Source organism: Dipodomys merriami, unplaced genomic scaffold (assembly GCF_024711535.1).
Source record: "Dipodomys merriami isolate MVZ:Mamm:240054 unplaced genomic scaffold, mDipMer1.0.p SCAF_1, whole genome shotgun sequence".
In the NCBI taxonomy this organism is placed as follows: domain Eukaryota; kingdom Metazoa; phylum Chordata; class Mammalia; order Rodentia; family Heteromyidae; genus Dipodomys; species Dipodomys merriami.
Window position 1 is genome coordinate 36,115,708 of NW_027202270.1, and position 21,418 is coordinate 36,137,125.

A 21,418-nucleotide genomic window follows, 5' to 3' on the forward strand; every position below is an offset into this window, starting at 1 on the left:
GCCTAATCTCCTAAAAATAGCTTGCTATTTGTTTGTCTGAACACTTTTCACTCTTTTTCTCCTCTCCCATAATCCTGGTGCAAGGGACCATTGACTTATATAACATGTTTTCTCTCTGGTTCTCTGATGAACAAAACAATTTCAATATAGGGGAGTAGACACTGTACAAAATTACAAAATTATCTTCCATCATAAAAGAGCTGCCAAATATTTATCTAGCTCTTACTGTGTGTTAGATGATATTCTAAGCACATTACATATATTTTCTTTTAACTCTGCTCCCTTTATATGCATTAGAGGAGTAAATTAGTTTCTTCATTTCCTAATTCGTCATCATACATTGTTTTATATATTACTTATAATATTTTTTGCAGTGATAAAAAGTAACCATTGTGTAGTGAAAACTCGTTTTGCCACCCTAGGTCTATTAAAAGCCACTTCCAAATGCTAAAACATAACTATTACTATGATAATGATATCCCAAGGCACAATTAAGTCCTGAAATACCTTCTAAGTTAAAACATGCTTCATAAAATGTTAGTGCTCACACATTATCATTCTTTGAAAATTGCCATCCTTGAATGATCATGAATGACATACAGATCATTTAATTTCTCTCAGAAGAGCATTGTCTTACACTTCTTTCAATGATGTTAACTCCCAAGGAGTTAGCTGATCTTTCTTTGATACCCACATGCATACAGTCATAATGTCATGTTGAGGAAACATACTCGATTACACTTACTTCATAAATCCAATTTTTGCGGACACCTGTAAATTAGCTGAACAGTTTTCATGGGCACAAAACCTTGCAAAGTTGATCTGGAAATAAAAATAAGATAATATTTATATTTTTGTTCATTCAGTAGATACATTACTTTGTTTTTCAAGAATAAGCTATCTGTGATACAAAAAGAAAATAAAATTAATACAACAAATCAATAACATTATCACTTCTTGAGTTCTGAGACTTAGTCAGAAGGTTCAAACAACATAGTTGCAGAGCTAAAATAAAATTTAAAAAAATACCTGATCCTTCTAGTAAGTTAGTTTTGAGGCCCAAATTTATGAGAAATAAGATTCAATGAAAGTTAAAAGTACCAGCCCGGGCAAGAAAGTCCATGAGACTCTTATCTCAAATTATCTCAAAACACCAGAAAGGGTGCTGTGGCTCAAAGTGGTAGAGCATTGGCCTTGAGCTGAAGAGCTCAGGAACAGAGCCCAGGTCCAGAGTTCAAGCCCCATGACTGACAAAAAAAAAACAAAAACAAAAACAAAAAAAAACCAAAAACCAAAAACCAAAAACTAAGTTAAGAGTACATCAATTTGGAGAATATTAGCTGTCAAGATGCTCTTCATCAATTTTCTTTTCATCCTGTGGTGCTACATTTTGTCCATTTTATGAGGGTGTGCTTTTTTGTTCATTGCATGAATGTGTGCTTCTGATCATACCCAAACACATCTTGTTAATTACATCTCTGTATTGTTGGATAGTACAGAACAACAGGACTTCTAACACATGACAACCAGGTAATTCTAGTGCATTGTTATTGAAAAGGAAACTTTTTAGGATAAAATTTAGAAAAATAGCTCAATTAATTATCATGTAGCTTCTGCCTTCAATGCAATTATTCCTGGGATATGGCTAAAAAGCATATAATGAAACATTTAAAAGAGAAATACAAACCAGACACCAGCAGTTCATGCCTGTAATCCTAGCTATTTGGATGGCTGAGATCTAAGGATTGTGGTTCTAAGCCTGCTTGGGCAGGAAAGTCCTTGAGACACTTATTGCCAATTAATCACAGAAAAGCCAGAAGTGGCATTGTAGCTCAAGTGGAAGAGTGATAGTCTTGAGCAAAAGATGCTCAGAGACAGCACCCAGGGCCAGAGTTCAAGTCCCAGGTCTGGCCAAGAGAGGGAGGGGAGACAGAAGAGATGGGGAAAGGAGAGAGAGATGGGGGGGGAAGGAAGGGGGTGAGGGAGAGGGAGAGAGAAAGGAAGGGAGAGAGGAAGAGCAAGAGGCAGGAGAGAGGGAGAAGTTCTTTTGCAATGTAAGGATTTGTGTTTATAAATTAAGAAAGATGAGCAGGAAATTGGAGAAAGACAGAGAGGATCCACAGGAGGGACAGTGAGATATGAGAAAGTGAAACAGAAATGAGAAAGAGGAAGATAAATTGAGTCACCTTATGATATGGAATCATTAACTCATGGTTCAATGTTTTCCATCATGGTTTCTTGCTAGAAATATATTTTTCTTTACTAACAGGATAAAAATGATATAAAATCAACATTTTATATAAATGAGGAATAAGAGTTGTAGTTAAATACAGACTTTAAAATATGCACCTCAGCATTCTACAGGGAATACAAAAATAACCATTGGAATATAACATAGCATAGATCTATTATTAATTTTTAAAAGCCATAAAATTGTTGCAAATAATTCCAGTATTTCTCTTCATTTCTTTAATTTACATTATATTCTAAAAATTCTGTAGCACATGACATAATGTTTGAACAAAGGAAAACAAGCCTACCGTTTTCTTAATTATGTCTTTTTCTTTCTTCTGTTGCAGAATTGGCTGAAGTGGAGGGAATTCCTCTGCACTTCGCTTGCTAATGATGTGATGCCCAAGATGGTAAGCAGCTTCTATCTGAATTGGGGTGAGGATGTCCCGTACATCTTTCTAAGGAAATTCAAAGCCATTGGAATTAATAACAAAAATAAGCACCAGAAAGGTATAAAAAAACTTCTTTCTTCCATGATGCCAAATTCAACATATGGAATCAAAGAAAATTTTAAATTGTAAAAATGTATTTGGACAGCTATCTATGCAAATACATATTGCATTAGAAAACTGCATTATGAAAGCATTTGTTTCAGATGCTATATTCAACATTAAAAAATAAAAAATGTAGCCATTCACTAACAGATTCAAAAGCCACAATTGGGCACATTCCCTTCCATACTATTTTATGCATTTTCTGTAACTTGGTATTATAAAAATATGATCAAATGTTCATTTATAAATATTGCCAATCATTTGAGTTGTTCTACTAAATATTATATCCCATTGTATCTTAAGCTATAGTAATGTGCAGAAAAGTGATGTTACTCTCAATTTAATTAAGTCCTCTTTTCTTATACCTCTCAGCAATACTGGGATTCAATTTGACTGATTTGATGCTATATCTACTACAAAACATTCTTTTTAGGTTCCTTTTCCTATTATATTTTCTAACAAATTTTGGCTGGTACAGAGGAAAGTTATTAGCTTCACATATTTAAAGTTTATATCCTCTGCTTATTAAATTTTCTTATTGTTAAAGGTTTTTAGGGTTATTGTACTATTACAGTTCAAAAACTTTCTTAACTATATTTATGAGTTGCACAGGAACTCCATTCGGAGCTCTTTCAAATTTAATCTAGTAGTAACATATTTCTCATTCCTATTAATATCAATATGTGGTCAAAACTTTTTTTGTCAGTAATAGAGCCTGAACTCTGGGCCTGGGCACTGTCCTTCAGCTCTTCAGCTCAAGGCTAGCACTCTACCATGTGAGCCACAGCACACTTCCATCTTTTCCTGCTTATGTAGTGCTGAAGAATCAAACCCAGGGCCTCGTGCATGTGAGGCAAGTAATCTACCACTAAGCCACCTTCCCAGCCCTCAAAAACATTTTTGACTAATTAGACTAAAGAAATTAGTATGCCCTATCCCAAAGAAACATTCAAGTTTATTACAACTTGTCAACTAATACATTTTACTCTTTATTTCTTAAGGCAGGGAGTTTTTATCTTTTAAAAAAATTATCATGAACTTAAAATGACTATACTGTCTTTTCATTTAGAGATGTAGTAACATCTGCATTAAAAGAAAATATACAACATTCATATCAAGATTACATGTATGTGCAAAAACAGGGAAATAACCATCTAGGAAATACCTTGAAAACATTAATGATTCAACTAAGTAAAGTCCTTTACCAGACAGTAAAAGTGTTCTAAGATCTAAAACAAATATGTGGAAGTCAGATAAAACATATCTCTTAAAAAGGACTTTGCCCAAGCTCTTTCTGGACAGAAATATCATTTTCAAAGTATGTTGAACAAAAGAGACCATCTCTGTATCTAGAGCATAAGCTTTAAGATGCTACGCACAAAATAATTCATGAGAATTTGTAATAAATTTCAATTGAAATGTTACATGAAATAAGAAACATTCTAATGATATTTATAGAATAAATATCTTTTTTTTTTTTTTTTTTTTTTTTAAATTGTATTTTATTTTATTTGAGAACATATTGTACAGAGGGGCTACAATTACATGGGCAGAATAATGCATACATTTCTTACCAAGCATAGAATAAATATCTTAAGTATAATAACAAACTTGAAGGCAAAAGGATCTCACGACTTGAGAGGGCCATTCACAATGGCAAATACAGTCTACAAACAGAGAAATGGGCAAAAAATCCATGTAGTTGTATTTTGTTCTTAGAATTATTACTACACTCAGAAGATGGTTTGAAGTACTGAGCACAAACTTTAATATCTTTTATACTAACAATTTAAATTTAAAGCTCAGTTTGGCTTTACTTTTCATACATCCACTTCAATCTACAGGCTCTTACCTTAAAGAATACATTCAACAAACTTCTTGACAAGTAAAGAAAGAGATTCAAGTGTATTTAACCATGTTAGGCTAGACATAGTCTCTCAAACCACACTGGAGTCTTTCATAAGAAACCAGTGACTATGATAGGCAGACTTTCTAGGAAATAAGACAAAAGGTCATGTTTCTATTTAATGATTGTCATTTCAGAATTGGAATACAGTTTAAATATTGTTGCTTAAAAGTAAATAAGGAGATTATTTTCAACACTCACCAATCAGTTATTCTTAATAGATAAGGAAAATGCCTCTTGCATAGATTATTGCTGGTACTGTTTGCATCTCTAGTACCTCATTTTATTGGTACTGGGATTTGAACCAGTGCTCAACTTACTCAATAAGTCAAAAAGTAAATTAATAAAGATGACACACAATATATGGAAGACTGCAATTATTATATATCCTTATTTAATAAGAAGCAAAAGGGATAAAATGTTTTATTCTCATTGACAACATCACCATTGTGATAATATTTAGTGGTCAAATCAAGTGGTCCGGAAGTGGAATGCTGGTATTCAAATCATTTGTCCATCATCATCTATTTGTAACTTAGGCAATTGATATAATTTATCTACAGCAGTACTGCATTTGAGATAATTCATTATGATGATGGTAATATATTGTTGTGATGGTAAAGTGACAGAAAGTATGTTGATGATTGGATATTATAATTGTTACATATAATGCCCCAAATTTAGGTATGTAAGGCAAACAAGGATTAAAATGAGTCTGTTTCTTAAAATAAATACAGAAGAAAATTCAGAAGGAATATAAAAACTGGACTACTGTCAATTTGTAAAACATTAAATAGAAAGTGAGTGACGTAACAAATATTTGAGTTCTATTAATGAAATAGTACCTGGAAGATTTGGAAAATGAGTTTGAATAGTGAAGTGGTCTGATTACTTTTTCCTCTTCTTTTACATAGAGATACTTTTATTAAATTAGTTGGTAAGTGAACTTCTCAGCATGAAATCTTGACTACATAGGAATGCTACAAATCAAGGCCAAATCCCAAGTTATTGCCTTGTGAAAATGGAACAGCTTGAAGACTTGAGTATTACAATAGCAAACTTGATTAAATTATTCCCTAGGTGTAGGGAGCTAGACAGACACTGATTGCACCTCCACATGTCCACTGTTTTAATTCTTCTCAACAAGCTTGCTTTGACCAAATCACATGTTATTTAATTCATACTAAATTTCCACAAGGTCTTCTCTACATCTGGTGTATATTACTTTCATTATCCTAATTAGCTATTAATTATGCTCTTTTCTCAATATATAAAATGAACGTGCACTCTTGCAAGAACTGTATTTGACAGACATTCACACTTACTTAACTTTAACAACTCCACCTAAAGACAAAAGCTGTAACATCGAAAAAACCTTAAAGTGACAAATTAAGTATTTGAGAGGGAAGATGATGATTTGGTTTAAAATTTCCATTTGGATGGCTATGTGCTATTATTAAAAATAAAAGTTTCATGCCATATTTTTATGGATAAGAACATAAAACAGGGTACACACAGGCATGTAAATTAGCACATGCCTAAAATTACACTAGTTCTGCTTTTTGCCTGAGTTTCATGGAAATCTGTACTTCAAGTTAACTACAGTTAGACTGTAGTGTCGTGTCCTCCTATTATGTGTGTGTACTGAAAATTTATTTGGATTGGGGAGTGCAAAATACTCACACCATACTAAATTAAAATTTATGTCAAGGCATAAACATCTGAAGGTATTTATAGGGGTTTACAGTAGAGAATATGGGGATACAAAATGGGAAGTCACTACTCTTGTAATGACCTATAACCAATAATTGGAGCACACACAAGTAGAAGCAGAAGAGGGTCTTATTTAAAGAGATGGGAGACATATAATGTCTGTACTTTTACAATGCCTTTCTGATGCTTTTGTGAGATTAAGGAGGGAGATTGTAAGAGCAAGGCATAGGTGTGAACTGAACCAGGATAACTATGTGAAACTATAACCCATTTATCTAATAAGTGTGGTGCAGGCGGTAGAGAACTGGGTCTACATCTACATGAGAGAAAAAGGACATCCTTTCTAAGACAAATGCCCTCAACAATAGAACATGTTCCAATTTTCTCACACAGAAGTTTTATAATGAGATCTGAGGAATTTGTGTTTTATTTATACATTAAAGCTTCTTATATGCCTTGTTTTTTTCTTTTAAAAATATTAAGTAGTTATACACAGGAGTTGCTATTCACCAAAGCAGTTTATGAATATATTGCATCTTGATCAATGTCACCCCTTTCAACATTCTCACCCACCCCTCTCAACCCACTCTTTCCCTTACTTGTCTTAATATTAGGTTATTGTATTCAACTTTTGCCAGTGTTTTAATGGGCTTCATCATATTTGTATACATGCATATAATGTATTTGAATAATATTCATGCCCAACATCCTCTCTGTCCCCTTTTACTGGTGTATTCCTTATTCCCAAATAATCTCCTATCTTCATACTTTAAAAGAAACTATAATTCACACAAGAAGAAATGTGGTACCCTCTACATGTAGCCTATGTACCACCATTTTTATACTGAGTCCTCTAACCATCACTCCGCCATTTACTATACTCTGTTCTTTCCTATTTGTCATCAGCCATACAATCTAAAATACTATAAAGTTTAATTTTCCACCATGTCATTGTCTCACTCACTACCTTACAAACTCCAGGAAGGTGGTGATGTTTTTGTTTTTCATTCACTGATAATACATATATGTCGGAAACAGAATTTGACACAATATAAGTACTCACTAAATAGCATAGAACTGAATGAAGGGATAAGCTGAACTTATTTGATTAGGCCAACAGGGAAAATTTTACAACTAAAGCATACCCAACCAGAAGTCAGGGAGTCTTCTAACAGTTGGGGATTGTAGGTTTGATTATGTGAATAACAAGTGTAACATTTCATTGTAAGGGATACTGAAATAAAATGCACATGCATATTAACACTTCTGACACTGGAAATGTTTTTATGGCAGACACAATCCATCTAGGCAACCTGACCACTTTCTATTTCTCTTTTGGCTATTGTTAGAAAGATGGAAGAATTTGAGTTGCCATTCTGTGCTATCAAGTATAGATGCATAGCAGGGCTGTTTCCTAATGCCCTGGGTGCAGGTGGGAGTACAAGTCATGACTCCTCCCAGGGAACAACTTCTGGACAGAACTCAAAGCTAGGCAGCTGCTTCCGTGCTTCCCACACCCTCCGTGAGTGTACTACAAATGAGGGCTTTCAACTTCCTATCTTTGAGTTTAAGTGGTATCTCACAACAAAAGCAAATAACCTCCAAATGGAAAAGAAGATACTCAAGGAAATGAGTGAACTCCCTATTTAATAACAATTCTGGTATTATGTACTATTGATAAACATTCACAATATGGCCCAAAGTCAATGTTGCATCTGCTGACTTCCGAACCATGGTAACACTACAGGTATATGTGTGCAACAGAACATAGAAACCTTTACCACATTCTAATTTCTACCATGAGTTTATTCTGAAGAAGGCTTATAATTTAGATAATGGCTTTTTCATAGGAACAATGCCTCCAAAACACAAGAGTAAATAAACCAGATCCATTTTCTGCCAGCCTTATAATTTCAACACAACATGCCTTTCACAAACATCTAATGACGGTATTTAACACAGTCTAAATTAGTTATCTCTAAAACTGACTTTATATGAGAAAATCCACATCAGTGAAGGATGAAAAATAAAGAACTTCTAGCACCCCTACCATGCAAAATGATTACATCAATACTTTTGGCTGTGAACCCTCTAATAGTTGTATTCTAGTATAACAATAAAAATCCATTAAGGGAAATGAGGAATAGCATAGAGATGACTGTTCTTAGCATTTCACAGTATACTGGAGTTTTGATGCTTTTCTGCATTTGCCTGGTATAAGTTATCTAAGGAAAAATTAAGTTCTAAACTATTTGAAATCCCTGAAAGGGCTCCTGAGAATAGTTTGGCTTTTTTTTTCTTTCTGACAATAGATTCTCTGATTAAATACATCCTCCTCTAATCAAAAAGACCTGGCACTGCTTCATATGCTAAAATTTGACCAACGTGAGGAGTGTGATGATCATTTTGAGAACGAGTGTTTTAATAAAAGAAACATGAAATTGGTTGTGCTTTGGCAGGACATGCCCCAAAGCATTGTGAGTGCTGTCATCCTGGCCCACAAATGATCCCTACCAATGTCACAACTGTGCAAATTCCCACTGACACAGACGAGGCTGGCGCAGAGACAAAGAATCCAAATGCAGCCATATTGCAGTCTGCTTCATTGGAGTTCCATGAAAAATAAACCAACTGCCCACCTTCCCTCAAATCACTCCCTCCACTGACCAAAAAGAAAATTATCCAACCAAGAAATAGATTTGAGTCTCAGCAATGCTAGTCAGTAGGCACATTTCCCAACAAGTGGATACACAGGGCCAGAAAATAGCAATCACAGGAAGGAGAAAGACAAATTTTTAAAATGTGGAAAATGTGAGGTAAGGATGCCTCAGAGAGCAGTCTATGGGCCATCCAGGTTTGCACTGTGTAAAACTTTGGCTGGAGTAACAGGTCACAGTTGAGGAAGGGTTAACAATTGCTTTAAGCAACATTGTATGAAAAGATACCATGTATAAAAAGGTGGTTCACATTACCCGCATAAAGGCTTGATGTGTCCTACAGGTAGCTCCTCTGTTGGATACCTGAATGATTCCATTCATCACATCAGACGTGCCATTGGTAGAAAAGTAAAACCTTGATGGCGATTCTGCCTTTCTGTTCACATCCAAACTCATGTTATAAAACAAAACTGCAAATGTAAGGAGAGATCTGCAGTTAATATGAATAACTATCTCAATGTATCTATAATTTTTGACATAATGGTTGTAGAGTATGCTGGGAGCACATTACCTTCTCTACATTAGGTAACAAAAAAATACTAACTTCAAATATGAAAGAACCTGAATCACAAACTTCAAAGTTATTTCTTTTTTTTATTTTTATTTTTTCCGGTCATGGGGCCTGAACTCTGGGCCTGGGCGCTGTCCCTCAGCTCTTCAGCTCAAGGCTAGCGCTCTACCACTTGAGCCACAGTGCCACTTCCGGCTTCTTTCTGCTTATGTGGTGCTGAGGAATTGAATTCAGGGCATGCAAGGCAAGCGCTCTACCACTGAGCCACCTTCCCATCCCCCAAAGTTATTTCTATAAGTAGAAGATATTTACTTGGCACAAGCCTGAAGATAAAGAGAGAACTGAGATAAAGGAGAACTGAGACTTGAAGAAGCCTAGGCAGAAAAGTATGAAGACAATCTCAACTAATGGCTTCGTGTTATGGCACACGTCTGCCATACTCAGGGATATGGGAAAGCATAAGCAGAAAGATCACAGCCTAGACTGGCCTGAGCATAAGGCAAGACCCTCTCTCTAATATACCTAATGAGAAAGAGAACTGGAGGCGTTGCTCAAGTGTTAGAGTTCCTGATTAACAAGCTTGAGCTCCTGAGTTCAACCCTCAGCACTATCTAACTAAAACTATAACAAAAAGCTACACATACTTCTAAGTTTCCATGATTTACTTAATATAAAAGCTTTTTTTTGGGGGGTGGTCCGGTCATGGGGCCTGAACTCTGGGCCTGGGTGTTGTCCCTCAGCTCTTCAGCTCAAGGCTAGTGTTCTACCACTTGAGCCACAGCGCAACTTCCGGCTTTTTTCTTTTTGCTTATGTGGTGCTGAGGAATCGAACTCAGGGCCTCATGCATGCAAGGCAAGTGCTCTACCACTGAGCCACCTTCCCAGCCTAATATAAAAGCTTTTAAGCCACAGTATCAGAAGTCCTTTTCATTCATGTAACATCTAATTAAGGAAGCATGCACAGAGCTCTGTGATCAAAAGTCAATTGGAATAAATCTATCCTGTGTAATTACATGACTAATTTTGCACAGATTTATGTTCATTAGTTTCTGTGTGTTTCTGATTTGAGGGCTTTGCTCTTTTCCTTTTATCTATTTTTCATATATAATATATATACATGGCTCATCAGTCAAACCTGTTAGAAATAGTTTGTTCTTAACTGTCTTTCAATCCTATTCCCTGATTATTTGTCCTTTATGTTTCCATTAGTTTGTAGGTGAACCTCAGGTGTTAATTTGTTCTGGATACACACACACACACACACACACACACACACACACACACACACACACACACACACACACATTTCTTCAAATAGTCTAGTGGTCTGATGATATTTATTTCAAATCATTCATGCTATATATTCATCTGGAAAATAAGATATTCCTATAAGAAAAAATGAAATAATAAAATAAAAAACAAGTCAGATATTACCAAGAAAATAAGAACCATTTCCTGAATCTAAATGGGTTCTTTGAAGAGGAAGCTAAGTCTGATAGTCTCCTGAGTTCCACTCATTATATGGGAGCAATAATTCATAAGTGATATTTTAAAGAACTTACATCATTCCTGGAATGCTCATTTATATTTTAGAAGCAATTGGCATGTCTGGAAATATTTTATCTACTTTTTGAAAGAAATGTAAGCATGAAATCTATATTACTCTTACCTATTTCAAGCAATCTTTAACTATCTTTTTAGTTAGAAAATAAACAATAAAGTCCAAATCAATTGGCTTAAAATTACAATAACTGGAATCCAATAACTGTTAGGGCAAGAGAACTTGCAATTGAAATAACTATCTACAAATTCATCACCTTGAGTTCAGATCAGTAAGTGTAAAGAGGATGAATACAAACCAATTCCAGCAAGAGGCAAAACTCTTACATGAGATATGCTTACCATGGGAATTGATTTTTTTAACCAGGAATTCATTTTACATCAATTATAAATCATGTTTCTAAAACAACGCTGTGATTAGTCATGAATTTTATGCATTTGTTTCCAACCGTATTTTTAAAATATCTAAAATAATATTTTGTCAGTACAAGAAACCCTAGTTTTGCATGAGGGAAACAACCCTATCCATTCAGTGTGTGTACTGCAGATAATCCATCATCTTGTCTATGCTAATGTGTAATTCACTCTGGGATGATGTTCCCAAAGTGCTAGTTCTCCAATCAATAAATGAATGAAGGTTTTGCCCACACTTTGTTACAAAAACTCATCCAGGACTTTTCCAGAGTGCTACTAAAAATGAGACTCATAAAGCAGACACATCATTCTATCTCATTACAAGCTAATTCAGATGGCAACATCTATTCCATGCCCTTTGTTAAGTTCAGTATTTAGCACGCTCCATGCTGTAGCAGCCTACAAGGTCTGGAGCACAGTCAACACAGGTCTTGGGGAGAATCACGGCTTCTGAGAATTATTCATAAGCAAATGACAAACCTATGTATGTTTCTTTCTTACGATGGGCTAATTTAGTAGAAGCTATTTTAATACTACCTTAAAAATAATATAACCAGAACATTAATATATTAGTATAATAGTGATAAGGCAGTGCTAGATTTTATAAAATTCAACAAGACTGAGGATGTAGCTCAGTTGAACAGCACAATGCCTATGTGAAGTTTTACTTCTTGAACAATTAACTAAATTTAAAAATAAAGTACTCAGTAAAGTAGATAAATTGTGTTGACACTCCTTTTAGTTTAAAGAGATTTAGATGATGCTCAGCTGGTTTGCCTTAGAGAATCCAATGAGTGATATTCTTATCTTGCTCCTGACACAACCTCTAAATAACTCAGCTTTCCACATGCCCTAATCCTGGATTAGAACAACTCAAGAATCCAAGAGAAGACAGATGAAATTCAAAGGCTGCTCTATTCTGTTCTGAGAAGACCTTCACTGGGACAGAGAAAGAGGCCCCAAAGGATGTCTACAATATTAAAAAGGCTAAAATCAGGTCCTGACACTGGTTTTGTAGGACAAACTTACGTATATAACCTGGGACTTCTTTGCCCTTATAGGAGAAACAGAGTGTTAAGTCCATGCACACAGAGGGCAGTCCATTTTCAATACAATCAAATGTTGTTCTATTCACTGACTCTGGGTGGCTTAAAGATGCTTCAACAATCACCACAGGCCTTGTCCTAAGAAGGAAACCAAAGTAGCAATATTAATTGTAGAATGATGTTTCCTCTAATAATCACCCTTGTTTTGTCAATTTCCACTGACCAATGATTTCCATTAATCTGCCTTCATAGTAGTTATGGGCACATATACCCAATTATATTTTGGTGCACAAACCAAGAGAAATTATCATTTACATATTTATAATATCTGCTTTATCTGATGACTTCTTTTTATATTATTCAAGGTGAGGAAAAATACCTTTAAGTCCAGTCATTATAATGCAGAACATCAAAAGGAATGTCATCAGGCTACTATCAGGCTACTACATTAGGCTACTATGGTTGTTAAAAGCTGCCTCTCATAATTTACAATTAGGCCCTATTGTCATTAAGCAGTGAAATGTATCAACCTTACCTTAGCAACACAGCCGAATCAGACCGAAAAGCACCAACTGCTACATCTGGATGATAAAAAAAAACAACCCAGATTAATGATCATCATTAGTCAAAGAGAATTACTTCTCAGCCATAAATACTTAACTGCATACAACCTTTTGTCTACATCAAAAGTCTACTCAGAGAAAATTAATTAGAAAAGACAGAAAAGCATTTTAAGATTCATCTCACATTGGTCTGAATCTGTGTAATGATAATAAAATTCATCTCTTTATAATACAGCTTAAACAAATTTCAAGATATAATCTATGATATGAAATCCATGCCAAAATAAAATTCAATTATTAGGACTTAAACATTCACCCAGAAAGTTCCCTTTAAATGAAAAAAGTTCCTTCTTTCTTTGCTTCATCATATGTTTTATTTCCATGGATGTTGTAAAATTTTCATGAAAAAGAAATAAAACATTTTTACTAACAGGGAAAAGCTGAGGAATTGTTTGACCACATCTAGCCCTTCTTGGAAGAAAGTTTTTAAAATATAGGAAAATAGTATTATTAAATTCAAGTCATATATGTGTGTATGTGTGTGTGCATGTGTATGTGTCTGTGTTACAATAAAGCAGCATTCACAATAGGGTTAACTCCAATTTTATGAGATATAGAAAATTCTATACTCACCTATGTATCCATTATTATCTGCATCAATTTGCCCTGAGATAGACTGTCCAAACATCCTTAGTGATTTACTGATTTGAAGTCCTTCAATTCTCTGAAAATAGGAAAATGGAGGAGAAAGTGGTTTTTGAATAGTAGTTTTTAAATAGCTAATAGAAAAGCCAATGAATTGGTTAAATACTGAGTATTCCTTCCTTGACACAGCAAATTTACTAACAAAATGCATTTTTGTTAAGTCATACACTTTCCTTAACTATATTTAAAATTGTCTTTAGTTGTACAAAGGAGTTGTTGCATTTAATGAATCTGTTTATGAGATACTTCTAAGAGGCACAAAATTTTCCAGATTCAAATAGGCATCTATTTTGTGACTAAAACAATTTTACACTGTGAATGGGAAAATTATGTAGCATAGGATTTTTTCCCTAAAAAGGCAGTTCCTACTATTTTCTTCAAGTCTCTTTTCAGGCTCTGTATTTACTTCCTTGACCACATAAATAATGAACGAAGTTACTTGGAAAACAGGATGCATATAATCACGTAGTGGGACCTACTTAAGATAAAAGCCCTTTTGTTTAGCCAGATCAATACCTAGCATTTAAGAGGAAAACCCAACTTAACATCTACCCTCTATTCCATGAATCTAATTTCATAGCCAGATACTGACTTATAAACATCAGGTTGCTATCCATAATAGGAAAATCAGTATCACTTACTAAGTACCCGACTTTCATATTAAATATTGAGAACTACTTGTTCTCAACAAAATAAATGGTACTGGGGTATAATAGACTCTATAGAGAACATAAGACTTGCACCAGGAAATTGGTACTTGCAAGAGATGGATCAAAGGGAGAGAGGTAGAAGAATGAATGGGGGAAGGGAGTAGAAGGCAGGCAAGAATACATTGTATATACCACAGAATTGAGAAAAATCAAGATAGGGTCTGATCAAAGCGGGTGGGAGGTGAAGATGTTAAAAGGATAATACAGATCAAAATGCATTGTATACATGAAATGCTTTGTTAAGTGACAAAAAATCAATATATAACCTAACAATTAAGAAAAGTGAGGGAAAAGGTACGGTCGGAGGAGTGAGTGAGAATGTTAAAAAAAGGGTAGCATTAATCAAGAGGCATTATATTCATAAAGTGCTCTGCTGAATGGCCACTCTTTTGTATAACTACTTAAAGAAAACAAAAATAGTAAAAAATAATGGTACTGGCTAATGTTTCAACTAAAATGTCATTGGATCTCTTTCCTGCATTTGAATGTAGATTTTTTTTCTGTGCACTGATATGTCCTGAGTTTTCAAGATATAAAAGTGAACTCAGAGTTTGAACATAAATACCTATTATACCTACATTGACCAATATGGTATAGAATACATGTTTGATCTCCTTGTGCAAGCTTTATGAAACATGGCTTTATCTGCAGCATGAGTCATAGTTCATCAAATCCAAATGGGCATACTTTAAATCATATGGCTATTACCTCAAGAATACAAATGTGATAAAAAAAAAAAAAACAGAGAAAACTTTAGTAGACTAAGCACAAGCTAAAATGGAAATGAAGTATAATTTGTATTTATGAAATATTTGTTTAAGAATTTACTATGCTTTAATATAAGACTAGTATCATTGTATGAAAATACTGAAAAAATGTGAAATATCTGAAACAGCAAAGTAGAAAATGAAATCCACAAAACACTAGTGGAGAGATGGGCACTTCCACCACTAAAATCGTTTTCTTGAGCAGAAAGTAAAACCTTACCTGTGAGAAGGTGGAGGAGATCCCATCTTCTCGGCCATTGTAAATGTAAATTGCACCTCGCAAGTCATCTTCTTGTGGTGCTCCAACAGCAACATCTATTGGAGCATTCAAATAATGGCAAAGGAGGAAATTCTTGATAGAAAGAATGAACTTTGAAAACTGTTATGATCCCTAATTCATAAGACACAGTAAGGAATTGCTCTTACAATGACAAACTAAAATTCTTCTAAGAAAATGAATAAGAACATCATCTTCATGCCCAGGATTGTATACAATAGACTGTGTACACAGAACAAAGCCGAATGCTAGATTTGAGGGGCATTCGGTAATAATGCTAATGGAATGAGCTCCCCAATCAGGCACTGAGAACAATTGCAGCTATGCTACAGTGCACCCATTTCTTAAGCGCTGTGTTCGGTTTCCTCATTCACAGAGTGTTTGGTCTCCCCATTCACAGAAATGGTAAAAACCATTTCTAAACAGAAAAAAATGTTATTAGAACAGCTACTGGTGCACAGATTGTCCTATTCTCTGAATATTATAAATGTAAGACTCAGAAGCAGTTGGCAGAAAGCCACTGTCCCCAAGGCTCCATTTGGTCCTCAGCATTGCTCCCACTCTGCTGAACTCCTTACATTCTCCTGCAGGGCTCAGCTGTATAGGGTGACCCTAACACAGAGTCTTCCCAGAGCTGGTCCAGCTCTGAAGTCAGGTTCCTTGGGGGTTGCTCAGACCTTGTGTACTGATAGACACCATTGTCTAATGTAGTTAAATTACATTCCCTTGTCCCATTTGAGTTCTTAAATTAAGATTCTTCTTAAAGTAGGTGTGTTTTACAGTTTAACAGGCAACATATTTTAGGGCTATCTAAAGTAATAGAAGTTTATAATCAATAGTGTCTTAGAGTAAAAAAAGGCATTTTCAATATCACCCATTATTAACAATGTTGAGAAGTCAGATAGAACACTAAAAAGAAAAAAAAACTAGAGAGCATAATAATTCAGGTTCCATTTACAACAGATACTCAAGCAACACAAAATTCTGATCGTTTTTCTCTTCCATGACCAATTTTTAAAGTAGAAATCAAGTACCAAGTTGGATACTCTTAATTACCTGGAAAGCCATCATTGTCAATGTCTCCAAGATTAACTATAGATTCTCCAAATCTTGCAGCGTATCTGTCACTTCCAATGAGCACTGTTTCCATTTCATTCATTACTGCTCCCTGGATGGGAAAGGAGAAAAAGGTGTCATGATAAAACTCCTGACAACTTCACACATGATTTACTGCTGTAATTGGATATGGATTTTTCTAATGCATCAAACAAGTTGGACAAACTACAAACTAAGCTTTAGCACACACATCTCAATTCAATAAATATTTATTGAATATGTCAACACATATATAGTATGATTAGAGCTCAGAGGACAAACGAAATTGTCAAACTCATGATCCCTATAGCTTTGAAAATTCAGTGAATCATTTTGATAATTCAATTTAACAAGTATTTATGGAGTTCTCACTAAAGACAATGTACTCTTCGTAGCAAATAGGTCAAAAGAACAGTGTGGGTATAAAACACAGGTCTTTGCCTCCAGAAATCCAGGACTGAAGAGGACTTAGATCAAGCATGAAAATGAATGAGAAATACAAATGGCTTTGCAGAAATAATAAGCAGTAAAGGAAAAATTTAAAGAAAACTAGGAAAGAATGTCATTAAGAAGAAACATGGAGCTGGGCACCAGTGGCTTATAGCTCTAATTTGAGCTACACAGAAGGCTGAAATCTGAGGATCACAGTTCAAAACCAGCATAGGCAGAGAAGTCCCTGAGACTCTTATTTTCAACTAACACACACACACACACACACACACACACACACACACACACACACACACACACACACACACACACACACAGCCAGAAGTGGAGCTTTGGCTCAAATGGTTGTGCCCTAGATTTGACCACAAAACTCAGGGACAGACCAGGCCTTGAGTTCAAGCTCCAGGACCTGAGCAGTAAACAAATAAGCAAGAGGAGAAGGAAGAAGAGGAGGAGAAGAAAGAGCAGGAGGAGAAGGAAGAACAGGAGGATGAGAAGGAGAAGAGGAGAAGCATCAGCAGCAACAGAGAAAGAATATTGGGAAATATCTAGGCTATTGAAAGCAAGGTGTAATTTTGACATACATTTTTAACTACCATTAAAATACAGAGAGAGACAGAGACAGAGGGACAGAGACAGAGAGACAGAGAGATACAGAGAGAGATCTGGCTGCTAAGAATGGTCTGTGTAATAAATAAGACAACAAAGTCAATTGCAGTCTTTCAGTATAGCATTTTCTGGAGGGAAACTCACTCTTAAAGTTGCAAAAAATAAGTACACACTGGGTTGAAAAGTGACATGACTGGTTAGTCTTTGGAACAGTATCTTGGCATCAGTGGAACTGATATCCCAGAAGTTAAAAGATGAGTTATTAAGATATTCAATGCTGCTGAAATAAGGAGCTGTTACAATAATAGCAGTGAGCCCTCTTTATAGACTTATTGGGTCATTCCCTGGTGTGAAAAAAATGTGCCCACTTAGAAGTCTTTCTTCTCAAACCAATCCATTCAGCATCTCTTAAGTACAAAGGTGCCCTTGTCCCTGTGAAATGTTCTTCTGCTTTTATTTTCTAACTGGGAAATTCCCATTCTAATATTGCTCAGCCACTACCTCTGCTGTGAATCCTTCTTGGCCCTTTGTGGCCCTGTTCATGTTCCATTTACCATGCCATAGTCCCCTATTCACTCTCAGGTTTGGTGTCCTCACCAAATCCTGAGATCTTGGGGCTCAGGAATAAGATTATTCTCAGTTCTTTTGTTAGTCTTTTTCTTTTTTACCATCCAGATATTTTCTAAATGTCACTAATTTTATTCTAAATCTACTAACACGATAGACTAGATTTTATATATACAACCATTACCCCATGGCAGCTGGTGATTAAATCAACAGGGTAGATGGTTAGAACAGCTTGATGTCTGAAGATATGTTTAAAGGAACAGGAGGGAAAGGGCTCCAGAGAGGTCAGATGAGATTTGACTTAAAATAATGCCTTTCTAGGAAAGAGTTTCAAAAACAGCTATGATTACTCATCATCAAGAATTCTCCAGGCACAAAGAGCAGAGACCAACATTTCACGAGAGATCTCTGAGAGTTATTTTAGTTGACTTAGGTGAAAGTCAGTAATTCAGGTATCACTGTTTCGTGAGTTCAAGCAAGAATAATTTCAGAGCACCTCTTGCAAACCCCAAGGAAACAACAGTAAACAGTAATTCTTGTGTGGTATCTACAGTCCTGCAGAATAGACAGCAGCAAACCAAGTAAATAGATGCTATGCCATTTAGTGGTTAGTGCCATTTCAGAGAGTTACAGATTAAAATGTTAGAAGGAAAGAAAAGGAAGAGCACTCTATTCCAATGGCTTTAAAAGCTAAAATTAATTAGTAAATTAACCTCACAAAAGGGCTTCTGGGTAAGTCTGGGGGCGGGAAGAGAAGAGGGTAGCCTAGTAAATAGTACTCATTCTTTTCTTTTTAATGAAGGACTGGTACTTTTATTTATTTTTTATCCTGAGATAGTTAAGGTTTCGATGTGTGTATTTCATGATGTGTATGCTACTGCTTAAACTATTGTAAAAAGTAATTCTAAAGAGAAAAATAGGAGACATTTGCAGTAAATATATGAAAAAAATTTATAAAAAGAGAAATATGAAATGTCTATGGAAGAAAATAAGTGGGATTTACCACTGTCGATGATAACTGTATAGGTAATATGCCTTTGCTATTAGGTTTTAAGTTAATGGAAATCTCAATGCATGAATAATTTGCCTATTCAATATTCACAACTTTAAAACTTAAAATCTGACCAGTTTTGTAAGACTAGAGTGTTTTTCCTCTTAAATTGAGCAGTTTAAAGATGACTATATTAGGAACAGATAATGATCTGAAAACCCTGACTAAACAAGGTTAAAAGTATCTTCTTGAAATTGATATTGCTTCATTTAATCCTGACTAAATGCTGCTGTGTTCTCTCAAGCACACTTTTGTTTTGAAATCAAAGCAACAGTCAAGAAGATCCCAAGAGGGCTCTATCAACTCCTTGTTTTTAATGTCAAGAAGAAAGACTGGTGAGATAAGATCAACTGAACTCTTGAAACTGAATCATCAAGTCATCAATTTAAACTAAAAAAAATTGCCCATCTTTCAAAGCTGAAACACTTGTTGAATATTTAAACTATATATATTTAAAATACATCTATTTCATATGTTAGCAAGAACAAAATCAATATGAATTGTATTTTATCAAAGAATCCTATTTGTAATTGTTTTCCAATCAAGAAGTTGAAATTCCCTTCCACTTCCAGTAATATTTTGTAATGTATTAAATTATATGAACTTTTTTTTTTCCTTGTCAGTCGTGGGGCCTGAACTCTGGGCCTGGGCGCTGTCCCTAAACTCTTCAGCTCAAGTCTAGCACTCTACCACTTGAGCTGCAGCACCACTTCAGGTTTTTTCTGCTTATGTGGTGCTGGGAAATCAAGCTCAGGGCCTTGTGCATGCAAGGCAAGCTGGCTACCACTGAGCCACCTTCCCAGCCCCTATATGAACATTTAACTGTAGAAATATTTAAAGATCTACCCTTTGGAGTATCCTTTCAAGTTAGATTTGTGTCAAATTAAAACTAAAAGAAACTTGAACTGCTAGAGCAAACACATACAAATGTCATAGTTTATCCTATCTCTGGAAATTCCAAATGAAATAGTTGCCCATTTATCACCATGTTCCATTTCATTTCTAGAGCATCAGCATAACATCTGAATGTTTAGTTTGTCCATACAATAATTCTGAGAATCGATAGTCTCAAACTCTGGATGAACAACAGTTTCATTTCAATCAGAATTCACAAATGGCTTCCAGTTCGTGGGCAAGCAGACCTACCGTGCCAGTGTTGATGTACACGAACACTCTTCCTTCCTCCCGGATGGTGCTCTGCATAGGCGCTCCCACGAGCAGGTCTGAGAAGCCATCTGCATTGAGGTCCACAGCACAGACAGAAGCTCCAAAGTATGAACCAAGCTGTCCCAAAGCAAACCACATCCAGCCATTGAGAAAACAACAACAACAAACAAACAAACAGAAAAACAGGGCTACTTACAAAAGCTCCAGCTATATTAAAGGCAGAGACATATTACCTTTTTACCTTTCATTTCATATAAGATATTTAGCTCTTTTTCTTCAATGCTGAATATATATGCCTGCAATCACAGAATCAGAACAGTTAGTATTCCTCTCAAATTTCCCTTGATTTTCTGTCACTAAATGTCAACAAATGAAATGTGTTCCCTGGGCATCGTTATACAATTTTAATTTATAAACAATGTATTTATAGGGAAGAGAAGCTTCATGTGACTAACATAACTTTCTCTAAAGCTTTTCTGCTAAATTCCTCCTAAAAACCATAAATCTTTCGCAATTTCTCTTACTGGGATACACTGTTCATCGTTTCTAGCCATTCCTTCCTTACAGTATTTGCAGTTCTGCCTTTCATTCTCCCATTCAATTTGTATGAACTCTTGAGGTAAACAATGAAGACAGAAAGGTAATGCTTACTTTACCAATCTGTTCATGTTGAGGGGCTCCTCCAACTACTTCAGTTGACTGCTGACTCCGGAAATGACCGGCTCCAACTGAATACCCTTCAAGAAAGGGGAGAAAAGAATGAGAATCGGAGCACACTATGGGCACAATAAATGCAAACTCTCC

General features: G+C 35.3%; 1 protein-coding gene across 4 annotated transcripts in view; it reads right to left on the reverse strand.

Annotated features, from left to right (window-relative positions):
- Itga4 (integrin subunit alpha 4) overlaps positions 1 to 21,418 on the reverse strand; it is an 81,874-nt gene that overhangs the window by 35,244 nt on the left and 25,212 nt on the right. For all 4 annotated transcript variants that reach the window (XR_011371390.1, XM_070019725.1, XM_070019718.1 and 1 more), the window contains exons 7-17: positions 21,266 to 21,351; positions 20,848 to 20,910; positions 20,594 to 20,731; positions 16,732 to 16,843; positions 15,619 to 15,713; positions 13,850 to 13,940; positions 13,189 to 13,234; positions 12,637 to 12,791; positions 9,378 to 9,532; positions 2,541 to 2,690; positions 746 to 822 (exon numbers count right to left, since the gene is read on the reverse strand). Coding sequence is in view for 3 of the 4 variants with exons in the window: in XM_070019725.1 (XP_069875826.1) it covers positions 746 to 822; positions 2,541 to 2,690; positions 9,378 to 9,532; positions 12,637 to 12,791; positions 13,189 to 13,234; positions 13,850 to 13,940; positions 15,619 to 15,713; positions 16,732 to 16,843; positions 20,594 to 20,731; positions 20,848 to 20,910; positions 21,266 to 21,351 (1,168 nt within the window). In the remaining variant the exon portion in view is untranslated. The remainder of the gene's footprint in view (positions 1 to 745; positions 823 to 2,540; positions 2,691 to 9,377; positions 9,533 to 12,636; positions 12,792 to 13,188; positions 13,235 to 13,849; positions 13,941 to 15,618; positions 15,714 to 16,731; positions 16,844 to 20,593; positions 20,732 to 20,847; positions 20,911 to 21,265; positions 21,352 to 21,418) is intronic.